This window comes from Nomia melanderi, chromosome 12, assembly GCF_051020985.1.
Source record: "Nomia melanderi isolate GNS246 chromosome 12, iyNomMela1, whole genome shotgun sequence".
NCBI lineage: Eukaryota > Metazoa > Arthropoda > Insecta > Hymenoptera > Halictidae > Nomia > Nomia melanderi.
Genome location: NC_135010.1, coordinates 11918123 through 11937034, shown reverse-complemented (window position 1 = coordinate 11937034; position 18912 = coordinate 11918123). Strand labels below are relative to the sequence as shown.

General features: G+C 34.2%; 3 protein-coding genes across 10 annotated transcripts; 2 read left to right on the top strand and 1 right to left on the bottom strand.

The window, feature by feature from the left end:
* Positions 1 to 40: 40 nt before the first annotated feature.
* Positions 41 to 10926, bottom strand: Svil (Supervillin). Of its 8 annotated transcripts, none has more exons than XM_031987987.2 (28): positions 10465 to 10926; positions 10062 to 10292; positions 9809 to 9991; positions 9478 to 9636; positions 9304 to 9392; positions 9168 to 9222; positions 8847 to 9093; positions 7322 to 8740; positions 5675 to 6396; positions 5368 to 5606; positions 4978 to 5291; positions 4534 to 4792; positions 4181 to 4457; positions 3974 to 4072; positions 3729 to 3897; positions 3495 to 3652; positions 3165 to 3406; positions 2897 to 3098; positions 2673 to 2824; positions 2133 to 2594; positions 1894 to 2044; positions 1669 to 1820; positions 1319 to 1591; positions 1115 to 1238; positions 851 to 1045; positions 516 to 790; positions 297 to 452; positions 41 to 204 (listed from the first exon to the last, which is right to left on the bottom strand). In XM_031987987.2, exons 3-28 carry the CDS (start codon positions 9987 to 9989, stop codon positions 118 to 120), a joined length of 6858 nt encoding a protein of 2285 aa, XP_031843847.1. In that variant the 5' UTR covers positions 9990 to 9991; positions 10062 to 10292; positions 10465 to 10926; the 3' UTR covers positions 41 to 117. The 8 variants fall into 8 exon arrangements, with proteins under 8 accessions (XP_031843847.1, XP_031843848.1, XP_031843849.1 ...); XM_031987988.2 differs by having other exon boundaries at positions 10062 to 10270; XM_031987989.2 differs by having other exon boundaries at positions 10062 to 10259.
* Positions 10927 to 11375: 449 nt separating this feature from the next.
* On the top strand, positions 11376 to 17499 carry LOC116431910 (DNA (cytosine-5)-methyltransferase PliMCI). The gene is made up of 15 exons (XM_031987998.2): positions 11376 to 11792; positions 11870 to 12443; positions 12549 to 12912; positions 12986 to 13312; positions 13380 to 13532; positions 13609 to 14068; positions 14139 to 14338; positions 14417 to 14834; positions 14908 to 15231; positions 15300 to 15451; positions 15526 to 15860; positions 15935 to 16046; positions 16124 to 16273; positions 16341 to 16507; positions 16585 to 17499. The coding sequence occupies exons 1-15, from the start codon at positions 11669 to 11671 to the stop codon at positions 17060 to 17062; spliced, it is 4338 nt and encodes a 1445-aa protein (XP_031843858.1). The 5' UTR covers positions 11376 to 11668; the 3' UTR covers positions 17063 to 17499.
* Positions 17500 to 17714: 215 nt separating this feature from the next.
* On the top strand, positions 17715 to 18794 carry LOC143174147 (calcium load-activated calcium channel). The gene is made up of 4 exons (XM_076372676.1): positions 17715 to 17863; positions 17959 to 18036; positions 18141 to 18460; positions 18555 to 18794. Exons 1-4 carry the CDS (start codon positions 17803 to 17805, stop codon positions 18645 to 18647), a joined length of 552 nt encoding a protein of 183 aa, XP_076228791.1. The 5' UTR covers positions 17715 to 17802; the 3' UTR covers positions 18648 to 18794.
* The last annotated feature ends 118 nt before the right edge of the window (positions 18795 to 18912 follow it).

The window sequence follows — 18912 nt, the reverse complement described above, 5'->3', positions numbered from 1 at the left end:
TATTGAGAAGTTAAAAAATTTGAATGTTATAAACATCATAAAACAATTAACAAAAACTTTATTAAACGCTTTACAGGGGCAGCTATTACTCGTAGGATCGACAATAAGGGCGTTTCATCAGAAAAGCCCTATTTCTTTTTTAATATTTACTTGTTTCCAAACTGGAAGCTCTTGAAATTGTTCTTTACTCATTCCTAGTAGCTCCTGCAAAAACAGATACGGTATGATTTGTGAGTATTATAAAATTAACATACTCAATTCCTTTTTTCATTGAAAAAATAATTTATGAAACTAACTTCAAAGTGTTGTTGAGATAAATACAATTCCAAATGTGTAGGATCCACTCCTTCCGGTAAAGGTCGTTGTAATAATTGAGCAGGGGGATACGTGCTTTTCGTTAATCGCGCCAACTCGCTCTCCACGGACAATACTTCTCCAGGATTACGACCGTCCTAACAACGAATTATTCGTTTCAGTTGTAAAATTTTAAATATGCCCGGCACTCGTAGATTTACCTCTATATTTATTTCTGCAATATCGTCCCGGTATTTCCATGTCGGGAATAAATTGATAAATTGCAATGGTTCGAGACCAGCCCAGACTAGATAAATTGGAAACTTCGTAGTTTCCGGATGCAAGCTCTGCCAATATTGCATAGCTGTCGTCATGGCTGCTCTTCTTTCAGCCTGCCATCTGACCGCTTTGCTTCCAGATTGATCCTCCGCTCCAGTATCAGGCCACCAACCTTGCCATATCCACAGTTCGTTTTTGTTATCCAGCAAAAACAAAGCTGCAATAATAGTAATTACACAATGTTTGCCGATATTAACGTTTTAAAATTGTTGATTACCTGGCTGATTTACTTGGTACAAGTCTTCTTGTAGAAAAGGGAATGGAGTCGATAAAGAAGCACGATGAGGACACAGTATTTCCACAGGCTTAAATTCTTTAGAAATGCTTGATAAATGGAACAGTCTTGGAGTATGTTCCTGCGATTGGTCTTTTTCTAATGATACGTACAATGACTTATTCATCCCTCCCAACGCTATAAATAAAATATCTTATAATATTTGAAATACTTGGAAGAGTGTATTATTTATTATTTTCTACTTACCATTAAAGAATTCTTCCGGTTCAGTTCCTTCATTAATCTCCACGATTTCTATGTCACCATCGGAGGACAAACGAGTTTCCTGCGGTCTATTCTCTTGTAATTTTTTAGCCGCATTATTTGCACCCTGAAAACATTTTTTCATTGAATAAATAAGAATTAAAGTTCTCTTAAGTAACGTTTCTTAACGTCTGGTTAATCAAATACCTTTTTAATATGAGGTAACGCATTAGATCCATGCCACACATAAATCTTGTTGTTTTCAGAGTCTAGTAATAGAAGAGAACCTCTGCTCCTTAATTGACGAGTGCTACAAGGAATCTCCGTTAAAGACACCTCTGACTCTAGAGTACCTCGACATATATACAATCGCCACCGTTCGTCCTGTTTTTTATCATTTTTCTTGCCACAGTGTACTATCATTCCACCAGAGAATAAGTTTAGAAATGCGGCTGGCTCGTGTCCTTGGACTACACGAATCTACAAGGAACGTGAATGAATTTCTTTTTACCGTATATTCGATTAACACGTGTTCCTCGGATTTGATCAATAATTACCTGAGGTGCTTGATCGTTATCTAATTGGATAGTTAGTAACGCTGCTGCACCTTGTTCGTTTAAAGACGCGCTCTGCCCTTGCCAAATGAAATAAACCGAACGGTCACGGCCTTTTGAAGAGTGCTTTGAAGGCATACCGCTTAGTTCGCGACCTATCGAGAAGAAAGGTAAAATGCATTACTTAAAAATTAATTGCAACTTCACGTATATACACACAATATTCACCAGTAATGGTAACCGAATACATCCAATGTACAATATAGCTATCTCCAGAGTAAAATTGTCCAATGGATGTATCATCCAAAAGAGTATGAGAGAATTCATCGATGTGCCATACTTCTACACTCGTTGTCATAACAACGTATTGTTTCATCATCTACAAAATAAATTCAGATTAAATCACCCAGTCTACACATTTATTGTCTGTTACACATTAACCAAAATATTTGAATGTATATAATTACCTCATCATCGTACCAACCAGTACCTCTACCCAAATGGCTTCCTTCAAGAACCAAATCAACAGGACTAGTATTTTCCTCTAATAAATTATTAATATTGCACGGTTCTATAACTATTGTTCCATCGACCTGTTCTTTGCTCGTTTCACCGCGAACTCGTATAATCCCAGAAGCGTTCGGCCAATCGAGGAACTTTTCCCTAAAAAGTATCGTTTCTACGTGTTGCGTCAATTTAGCGAACAAGCACCATTTAGGTCTGACTTTGGCAGATTTAGAATCCATTTGAGATACGGTACGCCTTCCGAGCATGGACGCCGCATTAATTGGGCACACAGCACATTCCGAGTAATCATATCCTTCTTTCCACATTTCTGTAGCGAGATTCGTTGCAATCTTCTTCTTATCGACAGATGCTCCCTTCCCACTCCATATGTACATTTCACTGCCAAAATCGAACACTAGAACCTTAAGAAACAAATACGATCATTTATAATTCAAAGAATATATACGATAATAAAACGAGATTTCAATTGTTGAGCAAACCTTATTTGGATCGAGCATTTCAATTTTTGGTATAGCACCCCAATATTTATCAAGAGGCACCAATTCTTCACCCTTCATTTCATATATCATATTTGTATGTATCATAGTTGTCTCATAGAGTTCATCTTCATCGGGATGACCAGCATCGATAACTGCAATTAGTGAAAATAAATTGATTATTACTGTATCGTAATTAGATTTATCAAGATTGAAAGATATCTCACCATCTATATTTTCACTTTCAACGCCAAGATAATTCCAGAATTTTTGCAATTGACTTCTTGTGCACGTTACTTTATCTTCGTTAATAGTAATAACTTGAGTTGCTTGAGTACCAAGATCTTTGTTTTGCTGAATGGTCATCGCAATTTTCGCGCCACGAACTTTCTCAATAACGTTACAGTATTTTCCAACATAGTTATATACCTAACAAAAGATAAATTAGTAGCAATATTCTTGTTTTTCAACATTAACAAAGTATATTCTCCTTACCTCTGTTTTTGTCACTAATACAAAATTGTCGCCGCTATTAATATTCTCTGCGACTGGGGCAATTAGTTTCACTTGTACGTGACGTCTTCCTTTAATTAAGATCAACATTAAATCTTTATACGGTTGCAGTTTATTTAGCGAGACATTCGATTCTGCTACGTTTCTCAGTGTTACGTTGCTAAAATCTTCAGTGGAAGCCAGACCAGCTAAAGCTTCCATAGCTAAAGATGAATTTTTAGCCACTGCAACAGAATGTAATTCAAAACTACTGTACTTGACACTGCAACATAATAAAAAAGAAATATGGTATACTTAATTACAAAAGCTTACATTTTTCAACGTTCAACTGTTTCATTACTTTCTCCGCGATACCAGTTCGTACTTCGGTATACTCTGATCTTAAATCGGTACGAGCAGCTAACGCTTGAAGTGGATTTCTAGATATAATGCGTCGCCTATGTAATCGTATGTTACGCCTCTGAACTAACCTGAAAAATTGTGAGCCTATGAAAACCATAGTTTAAAATATTAACTACTATAACTAAAACAAGATGGAAAATTTACAATTCCGATTGCGACGTGATTATATCAAAATCATTCTCATTTAAATCGACAGATTCAGCTTCACACTTCTCCAAAGAAATTCCAGTAAAAAACGAGGTGAATGTTTCATCATCTATCTTGGGTATTGATACAGTCGGCGATAAAGTTTTCTCTGTCTTACTTTCTTCTCCTGCAACATACACCAATTAGATGAAATCCATTATTAAAGAAATTAGTGGTAACGCCAGTAAAAAATATTCACTAACCACTATCATCACTTGTAGGTTCAGAGAAGCTTATACGTAATTTACTGTACGAATCTTTGCTAGGACTAGTTGGCGTGGACACAGCATCTTTCATATATCCTGAAAATATAACGTGTCTTAATATGTTGTTTGTACCTAATTTTCAGACACTCTTTAACGAATAAAAATATTCGTGAATGTATTGAAATTATCATTCAAAAATATTACCCCTTTTAGCTCTGAATCGTTCGGGACGTGGTGTTTTCTTCTTTCTGTCTGCAATGCTTCCAGTAACTTCGACGAGTGGCGAACTCGGTCCCGTTTCTAGCTTCTCCGGTAATTCTACCTTCATTCTACCAGCTACCGTAAACTTCATTGCATCCGACACAGCCACTCTCTTCTTCCATCCCTCTGTGGCAGACTCTAACTTCCCAAGGCAATCAGCGAGTACTCCTTGTTTGATGCTCAGTTCTTCTTTAGCCGGTGAACTAGTAGATACCCCATCCTAATGGATTATTTTGAATGGTAATTAATATTTGAAAAACAATCAAGACGCAGCTTACGCGAATGAAAATACCCACCGTCGAATTGACTGATTCTGACGCTATGCGTCGTTTCCAATTCGTATTACCGCTACGCTGAAGTGCCGCTAATCGATCAGCGATACTCATGCTGGGGCCATCATTAGTATCCACCAATGGTATCGCCTGAGTCGCGCTACGATACAATCCTGGAAGAGCTATACCGTGTTGTTTCTGTACTGCTCCGCTAGATAATTCGGTTTCATGCCTTCTGTTGCTAATCGAGTGATGACTAGCACTCTTCAACAAAGAGGCGTACCTACAAGTTCTTAATTACAATATACACGAATATCTCCACTCACACTATTTTACATAATGTAATCTTATCAGCACTTATAGGAATGATTGAAAAAGTTTGACGTCATTTAAAATTCACACTTGATATTATACTCTACACAGAAAAATACGGCGGACGGTTCAGTGTATTGACAAATGATGTCTCACCTGGTTTGCTTTGAAAAACTAGACTGACGATGTACACCTTCATTCTTTATGTTGCACAACAAATCCTCGCTCGACGGCACCTCGTTATCTGCTGTTTGCAGTGTTTCTTCATCCTTTTCGGTTGCAGTGATTTCAGTTTGAACATTGTTTATATCATCTAACGCAGATTTAATTCTTATTTTACTTAATTCATGTTGCGTATCGCTTCTATGGAAAAGCACGTGTATCTGTTTAAGTTTAGATTGCCTACCTTCCATACTGTAGCCACTGCTCCAATTATACTGTGCAGAGTAATCAGTTTCTGTTTCTCCCGCCTATACAAGATATTTTGTCAAATGTAATATTCTTGGATTCATTGATATTATCATCAGTGTCTGTGCTATAACTCACCATTCGTTCTTCCACTTTAGATTTTAGAGTAAGGTTCGAGGAATCAGAATTCTCAAGCGTCTGTTGTCCTTGCTCTTCCGCCTCTTTCTTAAGTACAGATTTGATTAACTTTAAACCTTCGAGTTCAGGACTCTTCGTTCTAGACGTATTTTGTGAAAAGGACGGTAATGATTTTAAAGTACTTTTTGGTAGGTCAACCTGAGAAAGATGCATCTGCTCTCGAAGTTCTGAGGATGAAGCTATAATAATAATCATTTATATTATTATCTTTGTAGCGATATCGGTATTCGAATACAAATGTACTCACTATTATCTGAGGAATATTGGTGAATGACATTTAACGGAGATATCCTGGATGCTACTTCAACCTCTTCGGATGTAACTGGCTGTGTTTTGTAACGGGTGGCAGGTCGTTTCCGTAAGTGCCTTTCCACTGACATTTTGTTGGACACTACACTTTTTTCAGTATCGATCTTCTGATTAAAGAGACGCACTCGTTCCGCCAGGCTTAATTTGGATGGATCGTATTCGTCATCGGTTAAATTAACTTCTGTCGAACTTGATTTCCCATTCGATGTTGCGTTACGTTGATTTTGTAAAACCGCCTCCTGTACTTCTTGGAAAGTTACCGGCTGCGTGCTGAACCTATCGTTTCCTTGAAGTTTACGGTCTCTATATCGTTGTATCCCGCGTGAACCTTTGCTCGGTGTTTTCTGAGATAAATTCTCTTTCTCCTTAGAATTAGCTTTCTCTTGCAATGCTTTGAAATGCAGCGCCATTTTAGAAACACTATTGCTGCGGTGTACACTGTTATTTTCTTGAAAATCTGTATCATCTTGTTTCCTTTGCGAGGTCAATACTTCGTTATTTGTATATTCCTTGTTGTCAGTCATTTTATCAGAGAGCAAAGTACTTTCGTCGATACTATTATTTACAGAAAGTCCATGAACAATTACTTGATCTTTTTCTTCGATTCCAAGTACTGGCCCAGACTCTTTCTCTTTCTCTGCAGACCTTTCTTTCGTTACACTATAATTATATACAACATTAATATATTACAATGTTTGTTTAAAGCTTTAAATAATATCATCATTGCAGCTTATACGATGCACTGTAAAATTTAACAGGAATGTATTATCAATGTTAGTTCCACGATGCAAGAACTTGTGCTTCCTAATCTAAATATATGCACACAAGAATATTTAATAAGACTTGGTTTCAGGGACTTAAGCATTTTTTACTTCAGTAGCTATAGTGTCATAAATGTTGAAACAGTTAACATGACAACTTAGAATTATATATGAATATATACTCCCAAAATTTCTCAAATTGTTGACACATACATTGAATGAAATGTATAGAGGAAATGAGCACATGTTTCACTTAATAAAACGCAGAACTGACTTTTATAAGTAAAAAAAAAATACAAAAACACTACCTCGAGCTTGAATTAACTTTTAAACAGACATACAGGTTGTGTGTATGCTCCGATTCTCTGTTTTCTGGTAGCTTTCAGAATTGCTAGGTGTCTATAATTAAACTTGGCACAGATTCAAAGTCTTACCAAAGTTACATATTACTATATCGAGTAAATGTGTAAACAAATATCAATTTAGAATATTACAACTAGGTAATGCTGATATTTAACTATGAATTCATTAAATGAATATTACTATAAGAAAAAAAATATATATACATAATAGCAAAAATATCTATATACATTTTATATAATTTAAGATTTATCTAGTATTTGTGAAATGTAATTTAATAAAATATTTAAAGTACTACGAAAAATAATGTTACTTGAAACCTTCATGAAAATTTTCAGTTTAGAAAAAATTAAGAATTTAATATTTTTTACACTTGTATATATTATCTTGTAACAAATATATATATACACATATATGAGACATACTTTTGAAGAAAATATATTTATAAAACTTGCATTACATACCTGCTTAACGTGTCAGAAAAAATAGCAGACACATTGGCACTCTCACCACCCAGGGAAAGGTCTGGCTTTAAATAGTTACTATTGGTCGTTAATCTTGTTTGTAACTTATCTTGTAACACATCACTCATAGACGTTAATTCTAGAGATCTTCGTTTGTTAAGTACACCAGTGAATTCATTAAGAATACTTGAAGGTTGTACATGGCCCACAGATTGTGCCCTTTTTCGTAAAAATAAATCTGTTGGTTCAGTACACGCTTCGTTAGAAGCTACTGTTTCATCGTGTAAGTTCAAACGGACTCGTGATTCGTTGTCTTTACTACCCGATTGTTTTAATATAGATCGCACAGAATCATTTTCTATCACTCCGGATGTTTTACCTTGAATAGAACGATTTCTGAGCATAGACAATTTCTTCGGCGACGTTAATTCCGTTTCGTAAGTGCATTCTTCTTGCGAATTCTTACGCGTGCATTTCAAAATAGTCTTTTTTGGTTTATCATCGTGTTCATCCGATTCTGTGCTCGACTTTTTCTTCAATATTGGACGTGGTTCTAAAGACGGTGGATCGCTACCGAATGATTCCTCTCTGCTGTGCTTTTTCTTTAGTATCGGCCTTACTTCAGAGCTATCAAGTATTTCAGGACCAGTCACACTTGTTGCATCCATTGTAATAGTCACGTGATGATTAACATTACTTGTACGTAGGCTATTTGTAGATTTTCTTTTGAGGATACCCTGTGGCTCTGAAGAACCAACTTGGCGTTCTTCTCTATCATCTTCTCTAGACGATTTTCTTTTCAATATAGAAGTAGGCTGAGGGTCCGGGCTCTGGTCTCTTTTAACGATTTCATCCAGGGATGATCGCCTCTGATTTTTCAATATTGGCCTAAATTCAGAATACGGATTATCAGTAAAGGAAATATCTGGAGAACAGCTACGGCGTCGAAGAATTTCACTTTCATCCAAGCTGCTGCGCTTTTTTAAAATACCGTGTCTCTTATGGGTGGTATGCTCTACCACAGAAGGTGAAAACGTTACTGGTAACACTGTATGAGTAAGATTCGACAAATTTTGAACCCCTTCGCTGTCAGACATCTTATGTTTCAGAATTGAAACCGGCGTGTGCGGCTGATTTAAGGATCCATCTTGAAAATGTTCATCATTCGATTTCTTTAAAATAGAACATTTTCTTGGCGATGATTGTGAGACATGCGCATTATTCATATTACTTTCTTTATTACTAGTAGAGTTTCCTTGAGATAACGTGCTAGACGAATGATTTTCCAATTGTGGTCCATAATTTGAAGACAAATTTGCTTGCGACGTAAGTCTTTCTACGCGTTCTATCGCGGACTTCGTTAATGCTGTTAACGCATCAACTCTTCGTGAAACTTCTGAATCACTATGGCCACCACTACTGTAAAATTTAAGTCAATTATTGATTTCTATTTTAGCAACAACAAAATAAAAGACTACGGAAGATGAAGAACTAACAACATTGGAAGACGAAGAAATAAAATTACCTAGTTCGTTGTATGTTTGAATATTTAGTGCTTGCCAGAGGATTAACGGAAGGCGTTGTAGAAGTTTTCGGATGATTTGTAGCATATTGAGTACTAGCTTTCGGATAAGTCGTTTTTGACTCAGCTGATTTTTTACTTAAATTAGTTGTTAGCTGACGTTGATTAGTAGAATTTGAAGTAGATATTGTATTGGATATGTAACTTTGCTTAGTTGATTGTCTTCTGGTTCGTCTATCATTACATTCAGCTAAAAATAATTACAGGTCTTAATTATTTAGTAAATAATGAATTTAAGAATGGTACAATGGTTAAATTACTTACATTGAGTTTTTCTTGTAGGATTTATAGCACTACTGTTACCTAATATTGAATTTTCCTATATATATTATTAAACATTAGTTAATAGTTTATGCTAATTCATACACTATATAATCATACACTGCAGTTAAATACTTACATCCTTCATCGATGAACTAGTCCTGGGTTGGAGACCTAAAGAAGCAGATGTTTCTGACATACCTAATCTTCTTGAAACCAATGTTCCACCTACGTATATATATAAATATTATAATCAACAAAGTATTACATTAAATTCTAGGTTCATTGGTTGCAACCATAAATTACAACCTACCATTAGGAGATATAATTGAGGCAGCCCTTAATCTGGAAGCTTTAGTTTCACGAATTGGCGTTGTCTTATGCAATGACAGAATCTTACCACTCTCTTTATTCTCTGATCTTGAAATTAAACGACTGTTTTTTTCCAACATGGAGGTACGAGTCTTATTCTCTGTTATAAAGGCATTCAGAAATATTTGTATCAAATTGAAGTACGTTGCATATACTCTAAAAATCTATATATTGTTTAGCAATTGTTTTGTTCAGATAAATTAATGTTATAAAGACATTCATATAAGTATACATATAAAATGTTTATAGATAATTCAAAATAGGACACTTACTATTCATAGCAGAAGATGTCATACTCTTTTTAACAAGACACTCTGCGTTCTGTTGTTTAGTTTGCATTTCATTGCGAGAGCAAACATTTTGATTCTCATAGCGAGTGAAATTATTTTCTGTTCCATTCGAAGAACTTTCTCCACTGGCTGCCATTAAAACTGTAGCTCCAACGGCTACCATTCCTAAAAGTAAATACGTTTCATAGCTGACACTTTCTTATGTGATCCTTCAATATCATCTAATTATACATACACAGGCATATTTAATTTTCTCGAAGCCCAAAAGTAAGGGTCATATAGGAGTGAGGTGTGAAACAAAAATTTTAACTTGATTTCTTTGACAACCAAAACTTATATGACGTCTCAATAAATAAACAATTATGGTGAACGTTTTAAAAGTAATCCATTTATTCCTCAAGAATTCAGAACATATGCGTGCACGATACAGAATCTAAAAATAGTCTTAACAAAAGTTCTCATCTATCTAAAAAATGAAATTCAACCGTACATATTGTTACAAAAAACATCATAACATCGTACATTACGACAGAAAGTAACAACTGTCGTTATTATCAATTTTCCTAATAATGCTCAGATGTTTACAATACAAATTATTTTACAATATAAATTATTACAAAGGCACTCCTCCAACTTACTGAATTAATAAAACGTTTGTTTCATCGCAGCCATATCACGATTCAAAACAAATCTACAAATAATCAAGAACACAGCCAGTGACGCAGATGACTTATGTCGTTATCACAGCTATTCAATAAGTACTACTTATAAAATACATATAAAAAGCACCCGAATAAGTTGGGTGAATGTATAAAATTGCGTGTCATTCGAATACTGTTACGAGCAAGAGATTACAATAGAAAGAAAAATTTTCTTTCAATACAGATTGCACAGGTATTAGTCATTACAATTTCTCTCATTACGAAGAAGAACGGATAGACCAAAGATAGGTGACACGCGGAACCAGATGGCGTTCTTCAAATCAAATTAACATCATATCGACAACCAGATAATTGTTCATTTCATTTCGACAATCGAAAAATTAATATCCGAAATGAGCTCTCTCTTAAACTGTGATATTCAATGACCTATACTATATTCTCATACTCCATTAAATGTACAACAGTAATGCGGAAGAAAGTATATTAATTAATATCCTTTTCAATAGTTGTAGACTATACCTTAAATTTCGTTCTATCAAAATTACGTACAAACAATTGCTTAATAAATTCTTTACGCATAAGAATTTAAAAAAGAAAAATCATATTTCGTTATCTACAAAAAAGGACACTTAAGCTGCTATCATAGACCAAAGAATAATTATGGGATAAATGGTTCATCATCACTTTTATTTTACAAATTACGTTTTAATTATTTATATTTATCAAAAAAAGTCAGTAAATGGTATATTGAGATTTAAATTCTTAAATAAAGTTCTATATTTAAATAATGGATAAAGTGATTTTACAGCCTAAACGCCATGAAACATTGCAATATAGATAGTAATATTATTTCCCGCTATGTGACTCTCAGGAGATATGGAGAGAACACAATTTCATGTTATGTTGAGCGATCTATTTTGTACATATAATTATGGCGTTTTCATGTAAACAGGCTTTGAAAGATTTTGGCGGTACACCATCAGCGTACATGTCCTGTTACTTGCATGTGTGTAATGCTTTCGTGAAAATATGGGAAAACGTGTTCATTTGTAATTATCTCTAATATTACAAATACATTCCTATTAGAATTGTTACTGCTTAGATGTAAGGAGTTCGTATCTCGGGTGGAACGATAGATTATTCTTAGAGGATTCAGTAAATATATTAGAGTTTATTCAACATGATATCGGCTATCACTGGAAACACAGAGAGCTACGAGACAGAAAAACAAACACAGATTGAAGATACGGAAAGGCGTCGAATACCCTTAAATGAGCATGTTAATAAGGAGAATAAGAATACAGGTATATATCTTACATATTATTTAAAAATAATTGTAAAAATCACCATTTTTAATATATATAAATTGATTTTTCACCAGTGAACGAAGCTATAATGCTTCCAGAATCAAATAAAGATAGAAAGAAACTTCGCAGTGGAAAGTATATAAACGCAGATGTTACAAGTTTGCATAGAGTTAATGGAAATGCCACTAAAACTGGATCGCCTAAACAGAAGAATCAATTTAAAAAACCTATTAAAAGAAAAAGCAATGCAACTGAAGAATCGGAAGCCAAGGCTCCGATGCTGGAGCAAAAGGATGAAATATTAGAAAATCGTGTTAAGTTTGAAAATGAACAAAATCATGAACAGATAGAGACGAGCGATGATTTTGAAAGCAATACTCTTAAGAAAACTAAAACAGAGGAATACAACGTAAACGTAGATGAATCAAAACCCCCCATACATCAAAAACCTATTAATGTTCATCAAAAGTGTGAATATTGTTGTCAAAAAATAAACAATCCTGATTTAAAGATATATCCAGGACATCCTAACGGGGCAGTGGAAGAACTTATCGCATTAACAGATCCTAAGTTATCTTTATTCACAGGAGAGGAAGCTACAGTTTATGAGGGTGATGAAAGACCACAAAATAAGTTAACAGACTTTTGGTAAGTGACTTTATATCATTTAATGAATAACAAGCATAAATTCTTTACTGCTAATAAAATTACATTACATGTTAAAAATATGTTAATTTACCTTTTTATTTGCAGTGTGTATGATAAAAATGGACATTTGTGTGCTTTTGATACTGGTCTGGTTGAAAAGAATGTAATACTTTATTTTTCTGGTTATATGAAACCTATTTACGAAGAAAATGCATGTCCAGAAGGAGGTGTGCCTACTAAAGATATGGGACCAATAAATGAATGGTGGGTGTCGGGTTTTGATGGCGGTGAACTAGCTCTTGTAGGATTTACCACTGCATTTGCGGAATACATATTGATGGAACCTGCAGAAGCATATGTACCATTCATGGATTCAGTAAAAGAAAAGATTTATATGAGCAAAATAGTTATAGAATTCTTATTGGATGAGATTAATCCTACGTACGAAGATTTATTGAATAAGTTACAGGTAAGTTCCATGAGAGGTGAAATATCAGGAATATTTAAAATTGAATATTTTAAAAAATTTAAAATTTTTTCAGACTATAGTTCCACCGAAGGGACTATCTAGATTTACGGAAGATTCTTTGTTAAGATATGCTCAGTTTATCTGTGATCAAGTAATTTCCTTCGACGCATCAGCAAGACCTGAAGATCCTTTATTAATTACAAGTCCATGTATGCGAGCATTAGTAACACTTGCAGGTGTAACATTAAATAAACGAATCGCATTACGTAGGATGCAGCCAAGAGATCAAAAAAATAAAAGAATTGGTTGGACGAAAGCTACAACGACAAAATTAGTTAAAAATATGTTTGAGACCTTTTTTTCTGACCAATTGGCTACAAACAATGAAAAAGATGTATCTGTGAGTATCAGACATTCTTTTATAATAAATGAAATAAACACACTAAATATAAAGTTTTGTTAAATAGGGTCCTAAGAGACATAGGTGTGGTGTTTGTGAAACTTGCCAACAACCAGATTGTGGGGTGTGTTCTGCCTGCAAAGACATGATCAAGTTTGGTGGATCTGGGAAGAGCAAACAAGCTTGTAATAGAAGAAGGTGTCCAAACATGGCTATTCAAGTAATGAAATTTAATAAAAATTTGCAACTGTTTAAATGTGTAAAACAGATGAATTTCATAATCCTGTAACTTGTAGGAAGCTGATGATTCGGATCAAGAAGATGACGAGCTCAATGACACGCTAATAGAAAATACGAAAATTACCCAAAAAATGATCCTGAAAGAATTCAAACACGTTGAAAAGGAGATCACATGGATGGGAGAACCTATCGTAGATGATGGGAGAAGAACATTTTATAAGTCAGTTATGGTTGTTGATGAAGAGATAAAAATAAATGATTATGTACTAATCGAATCAAACGATCCAACCGTACCACTGCAAATAGCCAAAGTCATGTATATGTGGGAAGATAGAAATGGGGCAAAATTATGTCACGCGAATTGGTTCAGAAGAGGCAGTGACACTGTACTCGGTGAAACATCGGACCCATTAGAAGTATTTTTACTCGACGAATGTGATAATGTACCTTTTACTTCAGTAAAATCTAAAGCCACTGTCATTTACAAAGCTAGTCCAGCGAACTGGAATGAACTAGGTAACTACTTTTCGTTTTATTATTACAGAAATCCTGGCACATTAATTACTGAACATTGAAAACCTTTCAGGAAACGCAGATTTATTACCAGAAGACGAAATACAAAATAAAGATGGAAGAACGTTTTTCTATCAAAAACGATATACTCCTGAAACAGCACGTTTCGAAGATCCTCCTCCAGATCCTGTCTGCCAACGAAAAGAAGTTGAACATCGATTTTGTCCAGCTTGTGTGCGTTTTACAACGTTACAATGCTATTACACGCCAAAGGTATAAAAAAGAAAATAAAATTGAAGTCTCCTTTGATCATATATTTGATTTCTAATACAAAATAAATATTTAATACAGGTCTTCGACAAAGAAGAAGAGAAGAGTAGCAAAGAAGTAACATACAGCGTTGTAAAATATAAAGGAGAAGAATTTAGAGTTGGTTCTGCCGTATTTTTATCACCTACTGCTTTGAAATACAAATACACATCTACATATCACATTAGTTCAAAGATGAAAAGAGGAAAGGTAGATGAGGACATGTATCCGGAATACTATAGGAAATCTTCAGACCACGTGAAGGGTTCGAACTACGATACACCTGAACCATTTCATATTGGTTATATTAATGCAATATATGCGAAAACCAATAATAAATTAGTCGCTTCGTCCGATATATGGATTAAGATAAACAAGATGTATCGACCAGAAAACACACACAAAGGGCTCACACTGATGCAACAAGTTGATCTTAATATGGTATATTGGAGTGATGAAGGTAAAATGATTTAACACCTTTAATTCCATGAAACGGAACAGGGAAACTAAGAATTTCCATTTCATTTTTACAGTTTGTGATGTGAAGTTCTCGGAAGTGGCAAGTAAATGTTATTTAGCATATTCAGAGAATCTAGACGAGTCTGCGGAGGAATGGACTGCCGGTGGCCCGAATCGTTTTTACTTTTCTCAAGCATATAACGCGTCAGAAAAGACATTTGTTGATCCGCCGAATCGCGCTATGAGTATTGGAAAGCCAGGGAAGGGGAAAGGAAAATCGAAGTGCAAGAATAAAAACTTAGAAAACAGTGACGCTAAGAAAATGATTGATAAACCAGTAAATTATTGTAGTGTGCCAAAAAAATTGAAAACATTAGACGTGTTTGCTGGTTGTGGCGGTTGGTATAAATATTAAAGTCATGCAGTTTATTTAAGCTTTATTTCTAATCAAAATGTTACGTTGTAGGATTATCCGAGGGATTACGACAAGCTGGTATCGTAGATAACCGTTGGGCGATTGAAAGAGAAGAACCAGCCGCGTGTGCATACAGGCTCAATAATCCTGATACAACTGTATTTTGCGAGGACTGTAATGTGCTTTTACGAAAAGTTATGAATGTAAGTGAAATTTACAGACAGTCAGAAACAATGCGCACAAAATTGTGTCTGAAATGGGCGTATGTTCTTTGTAGGGTGAGCTTTGCGATAACAATGGTCAACGTTTGCCTCAGAAAGGGGAAGTAGAATTATTATGCGGTGGACCGCCATGCCAAGGTTTCAGCGGCATGAACCGTTTCAATTCACGGCAATATTCATTATTTAAGAATTCGTTAGTGGTGTCGTGTTTGTCTTATTGTGATTATTATAGACCGAAATACTTTATTATGGAGAATGTAAGGAACTTCGTTTCCTTTAAAAGAAGTATGGTTCTTAAATTGACATTGAGATGTCTCGTTCGAATGGGTTACCAATGTACATTTGGTATTTTACAAGCTGGAAATTATGGTATTCCGCAAACTAGAAGGAGGTGTGTACAGTTAATTCCTATAAACTACACGTGCGTTCTGAGTAGCATTTAATTATTTATTTTTACGGATTTAGATTAATAATATTGGCTGCTGCGCCTGGGGAAATACTGCCAAAATACCCGGAACCAACCCACGTTTTCAGCAAACGGGCGTGTCAATTAAGCGTTATTGTTGATAATAAAAAGGTAAGTTATCGTCAGGACCGTACGAAAATAATTTTGCTGTATAAACTTAGAAATGTTCTTTTTCTTTTGTTTCATAGTATTCATCTAATTGCGATTGGACAGAATCAGCACCGTATAGGACGATTAGCGTCCGCGACGCAATGTCTGATTTACCTAATATTAGAAACGGTTGGAATAAAGAAGAAATGGCCTATGGGGATGAACCGATCTCTCACTTTCAAAGAAAAGTAAGGACAAATCATTCATAAGTTATAAATGTTCTCTAATGAACGTATTTTTCTCTTTATTTTTTAGGTAAGACCTAAAGAACCGGATGCAATATTGCGAGATCACATTTGCAAAGATATGGCACCTTTAGTCGAGGCACGAATAGCACACATTCCAATCGCAAGTGGATCCGATTGGCGAGATTTACCAAACATTGCAGTACGTTTAAGTGATGGAACGTATTCGAAAAAATTGTAAGTGAATAATTGTAAGATTCATATCTGTTTAACGAAGTGAAATATAATGTTGTGAATAATTATTCCAATTGCAGGGAATATACCCATCACGACAAAAAGGCTGGTAAGAGTTCTACCGGAGCATTTCGTGGTGTATGTAGCTGTTGTGCAGGCAAAGGTTGTGACTCAATGGATAGGCAATATAATACTTTAATCCCATGGTGTTTACCCCATACTGGAAATCGCCATAACCACTGGGCAGGATTGTACGGGAGATTGGAATGGGATGGTTTCTTCGGTACTACAATTACTAATCCTGAACCTATGGGCAAACAAGGTCGCGTTTTACATCCTGAACAAACCAGAGTTGTAAGCGTAAGAGAATGCGCCAGATCACAAGGTTTTCCAGATTCCTTCCGCTTTTATGGAAACATACTTGACAAGCATCGCCAAATTGGAAATGCTGTACCGCCACCATTAGGCGCTGCTCTTGGTTTTGAAATTAGAAAATGTTTAACAACCGAGGACATTATCGGCCAACTTGAGAAGAAGCTAGATGGGTTTAGCGACTGATAGCAATGTTAAAAGTAATGATAAAAGTAAATAATATTTATGACAAAATATTATATTGACTCTTAATGGTAGCACAATATGTTATAAATGTCTTTTTTATCTACATAAATTTACGAATATGTGTCCAGTAAAAATATGTAGATGCTTCCTTATACCATTTACGTGACCAAAAGTATTATGTGATGCATATCTTGTATGCAATGTTAACAGTAGAAAGTGCAACGTTTGTTTCTTCATGCGTAAATTTTAATTGCGGGAATCAGTATTTTTTAATTACTTCTAAAATATTAAATACATATGTATGTCGTGTCGAGAACCGTTTCGTGCAAGAACTCATTTGTAACAATTATTATATATCGTATGTATATATTGTACCTTTTTACGGTTATGTGTTAAAAATAAAATTGTTTATCAACATAGTTTTAGAAGAGAGATAACGGCGAATAAAATTATTGAATAACGCAAGGAATATTTATTGTGAAATAAAATCTTTATAACAAAAGCCCACACATTTAAATGCAGAGTTTTTTCTTCCCACAATTTGGTACAAGTAAGAAACATCCTTCCATTACTATTTTTTTGATAAATTTGTTCGATTTTTAAAGATAAAAACGAAAATTATTTCGTACCCATTCACAGCTGTTCCAAGCTTAATATCAAATGAGGAATTCCAACATAGTAGTACATCCACTACATGTTTAAATAATTTAAATAGTATTTAATATATATTTTATATTAATATGTGGGCAGATACCATTTTAATTGTTTTTATTAGTATTTGTACCGCTTTATTGGGAGAAGGTATGAGATATAAATGTTTCCTACTTTATTCAAATTAAGGTTATACTTCTTCTTTTATCATTACTATTTTTCAAAATAATTTTTATTATTTATAGGTTTAACATGGCTAATGGTTTATCGAACAGAAAAGTATCAAAAATTAAAAGCCGAAGTAGAAAAACAAAGTAAAAAATGTAAGTTTTTCAGTGATAATATTACTTATAAAGTGATTCCTTAAAATCTAAGAGAATTATTTATCTAAGTATTTAAATAAATTATTAAATAAAATTGGTTTCAGTGGAAAAAAGAAAAGAAGCACATGGTGATTCATTGGATAAACAGCAAAAGAAGAAAATAGAAAGAGAGGAGGAAAGATTAAAAAATAATAACAGAGATTTATCTCTCGTAAAAATGAAATCAATGTTTGCAATTGGATTTGCATTTACAGCCCTTCTGAGTATGTTTAATAGTATTTTCGATGGTAGAGTTGTGGCAAGGTTGCCTTTTGTTCCCATCAGTTGGATACAAGGGTTGTCGCATAGAAACCTTCCAGGCGATGATTATACAGAATGTTCGTTCATCTTTCTGTATATTCTTTGCACAATGAGCATAAGACAGGTATATATTATATTATATTATATTATATTATATTCTATCATATCACATATTATACATTTAAAGGGAAACTGGTCATTAAGAATATTATTTACAGAACATTCAGAAAATGCTTGGATTTGCTCCATCCAGAACAGCAAGTAAACAAAGTGGTAGTATCTTTGGTCCTCCCCCTCAACAATTTAAGTAAATCTAGGAAAATATTGAAATTATTACGAACTGTTTTATAATATAATAATTATTATTTAAATTTTGGTGAGGTAACGTTTCGCAAAATATTGTTTTTTAAATTTGATAAACGTATGACATGGAAAGATACATCGTTACTTACAGATTGGAGTTAAAGTATAAAATATAATATATACTTTATGCATATATTGTACATTATTAATATATTTAGTTCGCATGCAATAAATATATATTTAATACTGATATATATATATATATATTCTTTT

Coding starts and splice junctions, on each gene's coding strand:
- LOC143174147 (XM_076372676.1), top strand. CDS start 17,803: ATGTGGGCAGATACCATTTTAATTGTTTTTATTAGTATTTGTACCGCT. Junction 18,037..18,140: donor AGAAAAACAAAGTAAAAAAT/GTAAGTTTTTCA, acceptor AATTGGTTTCAG/TGGAAAAAAGAAAAGAAGCA. Junction 18,461..18,554: donor GCACAATGAGCATAAGACAG/GTATATATTATA, acceptor TATTATTTACAG/AACATTCAGAAAATGCTTGG.
- Svil (XM_031987987.2), bottom strand. CDS start 9,989: ATGGTAGCCGTTGGAGCTACAGTTTTAATGGCAGCCAGTGGAGAAAGT. Junction 9,393..9,477: donor CTCAATTATATCTCCTAATG/GTAGGTTGTAAT, acceptor ATATATACGTAG/GTGGAACATTGGTTTCAAGA. Junction 791..850: donor GTACCAAGTAAATCAGCCAG/GTAATCAACAAT, acceptor CTATTATTGCAG/CTTTGTTTTTGCTGGATAAC.
- LOC116431910 (XM_031987998.2), top strand. CDS start 11,669: ATGATATCGGCTATCACTGGAAACACAGAGAGCTACGAGACAGAAAAA. Junction 12,913..12,985: donor ATTTATTGAATAAGTTACAG/GTAAGTTCCATG, acceptor AAATTTTTTCAG/ACTATAGTTCCACCGAAGGG. Junction 13,313..13,379: donor ACAATGAAAAAGATGTATCT/GTGAGTATCAGA, acceptor TTTGTTAAATAG/GGTCCTAAGAGACATAGGTG.